General features: G+C 38.1%; 1 protein-coding gene across 1 annotated transcript; it reads right to left on the bottom strand.

The window, feature by feature from the left end:
• Positions 1 to 674: 674 nt before the first annotated feature.
• On the bottom strand, positions 675 to 3,745 carry LOC136260778 (uncharacterized). The gene is made up of 4 exons (XM_066054643.1): positions 3,401 to 3,745; positions 2,629 to 2,709; positions 1,568 to 1,861; positions 675 to 1,049 (listed from the first exon to the last, which is right to left on the bottom strand). Exons 1-4 carry the CDS (start codon positions 3,702 to 3,704, stop codon positions 760 to 762), a joined length of 969 nt encoding a protein of 322 aa, XP_065910715.1. The 5' UTR covers positions 3,705 to 3,745; the 3' UTR covers positions 675 to 759.
• Between the last annotated feature and the right edge of the window lie 396 nt (positions 3,746 to 4,141).

Below are 4,141 nucleotides of genomic sequence, written 5' to 3'. Positions count from 1 at the left end.
TATTGTTGGTCACCACTACTCTATGATACAAGTCACTGTGGTATAATATTGGTCTTCAACAGTCCATGGTAATAGACACTGCTCTATAATATTAGTTACTGTGGAGTGTTGGAATCTGTTGTAGCAGTCTATAAAGAACACATCACCCATTGATATATCATGTCACTCATTTTATTATCCAGCAAGGATCTAGATAAGTGCACATCCAGCCCTAGTCATTAGGGCTGCTACAATAGAATGTTTATAGTACCAAGTGTATTTGAGTAATCAGTAACTTAGTGTCAGCTCACATGATTTGTCATCAAGAAATGACGTCATGAAGGTTGTGGAATATAAGAGCCCCAAGAACATTTGCAGGGAACTGACTGTTTCTGCCCTATTCTGTATCATGTGATAGGTTATCCAAGTAAATTGCAGCATCAGGGTAATACCTGGTTACATTATCTGATAGCATAGCTGATGATTAGCTACTTGAGTATACTTTAATAGTGGAAGATGTCACCTACAGCAGCACTTAGAGGTTTTAGAGCTTATGATATAGTTCAATACATTATAGAATAGGTTTGTAGTGTACATCCAACATAGTTGGAAACATCAGTAACCACAATGATGTTAGTTGTTAATGAGCATGTACAGCATTCCATCAATTGGTTGGGGAACAAGTTAATGTGATGTTTGTTATAATGTACACTATGGTGGCTACAATGTAGTACAACAGTAAAATATGTATATATATATTTGCCGTACTTGACAAAAATGTTAAGTAGCACATACACACTCTTTTTTAATCCTCTCAATAACTCTTTCATCTGCTAACATCTCATTGAGAGCATCAACAATCATCTGCCAACTGTGATTGATGGTAGAATTGTACCATGTTCCCAGCAGCCTCTCCAGACATTCCTTGTTCCCTCCTCCACCGAGATTACGTTTGATGGCTTCAGCTTCATCCTTACCCAGTAGCTCGGTGGCAAAGCCATACCAGTCACTTCGTAATGATGACAGCTTGCACCATTTCATGATGTCTGGTAGTGAAGGCTCCTGATCACCTACGTATAATGTATACCTCACCTAATATCACTGACTACACATGGCAATGTAAAACCGCTGCTCTACTATAGGACATTACAACTATGCTTTGAAAATATGTATGTATAGCTTATTATGAGCAATACTCAAAAATTCAGTTGCAAGAGTTTTATGATTGTAAAATGCTTGAAAGTATGTTTTCAAGATCAAAATAATATCTAGGGATGGCTAATAATGTACTGAGGTTTCCTGACTGTTGTATTAGAGTATCTCAGTCTTTAAAAATCCTGTAGATGATTTGTTAGCTTATTCACAAAGATTTGTTGAAACTGTTAATGCTAGCATGTGGAAATGACATGTTTGCTCATCTGTTTATTACCAAAGTTAGATCATCAATGTTCATGATAAGCTGATTCTGTAATACTTTCAATGTTAAAATTTGGTTCAGATGCTGACTCTCTTAAATTGAAGGGCCACAACTACAACAAAAAGCATGCTTGTCATAGTGAACTGTTTTAGCAGGAATAGAACTACTCACATGCTAGATGGTTCTCTTTCATGTATTGCTCCAATGTCAAATCACCCCATTTGCCAGCTACTTCACAAAGTGTCTTCCATGTACGCTTGTCGCGAGTGGTGCGAGGTAACCATTTCATAACAGTCTTGTTGAGAGCTTTATTTGCAGCATCGTTGTTAAAGCAATCAGCATAGATTGATTTGATCTTCTCATCAGCTTTATCTTTTAACAAACAACCAGCTAGTTCTTCCCAATCAGGGGCAATTGGTCGTAGTAATCGGTGTGCAGTTGCCAAGTCAAATGGTATCCATGATACTATAAGATGAATATACAATAACCACAATCAGCTCTAGAACTTTATACATTTCATACAATGATAATCCTTTCGTGCACTTTAAAACAAGACAGTCTTTTCCTTTTGGCTATGGTTGTTCTCAGCAACAATAAAAAGCTTACGACTTATTAGCCCTGGAAAGATATGGCTTGGGTCAAACATCAAGGGCTACTAACATAAATTTAAGCACTGTAATAATTAATGATCATGATTGTATCACCACACGCATGCATGGATGGTGTGGAGGTTGACTGTATCAATTGAGCTTCAATAGGGGTGGTGGGAGGGTGAGAGGTTATTCATTAACAGTTCTAAATTATGGGCTTAATTCTGACTAAAATGAAAGGAAATTTACAGCACAGGTGTATATGGAACTGTATAGCTACCCCCCAGAGCTCTATATATCAAGGTCCCATGCAGTACAGTTTGCCACTGCATGAACTTGGGAGCAAAAGCAAACTACTCATGATCAAGCCTGTGTGACTTTGACAGTGAAATTTGATAGTGTATTCATGTAGCTTTGTGTTTGTGGTGAAAAACCAAACCTGCTATCATAGGCAATAAGACCAGTTTTCCCAATGCAGCCATATAGTTCCAGACCATGCATACAATAGTGGTTAGTATATAGGGGGTGGTCCAGCAATTTATATTCTAGAAATCCAATAGCTCTACATAATACATACTGATCAGATTTTACTGGCATTACTGACATAGCTATTACACACATCGGTAATTGTACTCTACTCACATTTCATTGTTGCAGAGTCAGTCTCATCCACCACTTGATTGGTCACTTGTGCTGACACACCATCAGTTAGTCTCTTGTATTCTAATATTGTTATATGAAATCACAACATAACTCTATAGTATACGTAATATATAATATGTGTTGGTAGAATTATGTTATGTGTTGCAATACAGCATGCACCATTGCCAAGGCCATGCTGCCCATGCATGAAATCTAATCTACATACACAACTAGTTATAAGCAGTCATAGAACTGTAAACAAACATTGACAAAATTTGATAGCTACCATCGTATTGAAACAATGCTACATGGCAAGGAGTACAATGCAAAAAGTATATACATTCAGTTCAGTCTGGAGGTAATGATGCACTCACTGAATAGCTACTGAGTGAAATACATAAGAGACCTTGCATGGGTAAGAAGAAAAGTAATGAATCAGTCAAAGTGCTGTCAATTGGAGAATTCTTCAGTCATGCAGAACTGCATGAGTACTTACTACACAGAGTATAGCTAGTATGGCAAACAGTGCCAGAACATTACTGCAATTGTTTTAGTGACGGTAGTACAGTGACGTTAGAGTACATTTGCCACAGTAGCGGTACTCACTTTTTACTGTGTATTCGAATTCCTATAGCATGCAAACATTATATAACAGTATCAGAAATTGAATGAGGTGGACGTGGACATGCACTAAATACTGAAAGGTAGCTATACTGGCTAAAAGAATTATGTGTAAGTTACAGTTATATATACTGAATAGCTAGCTATATACCTTCAGCTACATGGTCTCCAAGATATTTGGTTTTCTCATCTTCTTTTAGCACTTCAATGAAGGACTTTAAGGATCCGGGAGGTTTCAGACCGATCTCCTCCATAGCATTGCGAACCGCTTGTCGTCTTTTACCATCTTCCACCAACTTGGCTACTTCGGAATGCCTCTCTGCTGAAATCAATTCCTTCGATAACAGCTTATCCAATACTCGATTGATATCTAAATGATCCGTTAATTTATCCAAACACTTGTTGATTGCCTTAGTTTCTAATTCCTTCTCCTGCAAAGTACTCGCAGAAGCCATGATAATGCGGAGCTGCTGTGTGGCCACACCCAATTTAAATTTTAAAGTTAGTCGTGTGCGGCCAGTATAGGTGTGGCGCTGCACACGGGTTAATAAGCATGCATGTGCAGCAGATAATGGCATGCCACAATATAACGTAGCTACCAACACTTCAATATCATTGCTTCCTATAAGCTGTCATGCCATTCAGATAAGTCCAAATGGTTAAGCATCATCTGAGACTAACTATATAGATTTATATAGCTATAGGCCTACCAAAAATTTATGTGAAGATCACTTACATGCAGACATTGACCGTTCAGTCCAAGTTTGGGGGCTCAGCTGAGAAGACTTCTATAAAACCTCAAATCAGCTATTGAGTGGGCAGGTCAACTGTGCATTCCTCCTGCATGCAGCATCTGACCCACAGCTGTTAATTTACATGCAATGATGGTTGA

This window comes from Dysidea avara, chromosome 7 (assembly GCF_963678975.1).
Source record: "Dysidea avara chromosome 7, odDysAvar1.4, whole genome shotgun sequence".
In the NCBI taxonomy this organism is placed as follows: Eukaryota; Metazoa; Porifera; class Demospongiae; order Dictyoceratida; family Dysideidae; genus Dysidea; species Dysidea avara.
The sequence above is the reverse complement of the archived record's forward strand: the minus strand, read 5'-3'. Positions and strand labels throughout refer to the sequence as shown.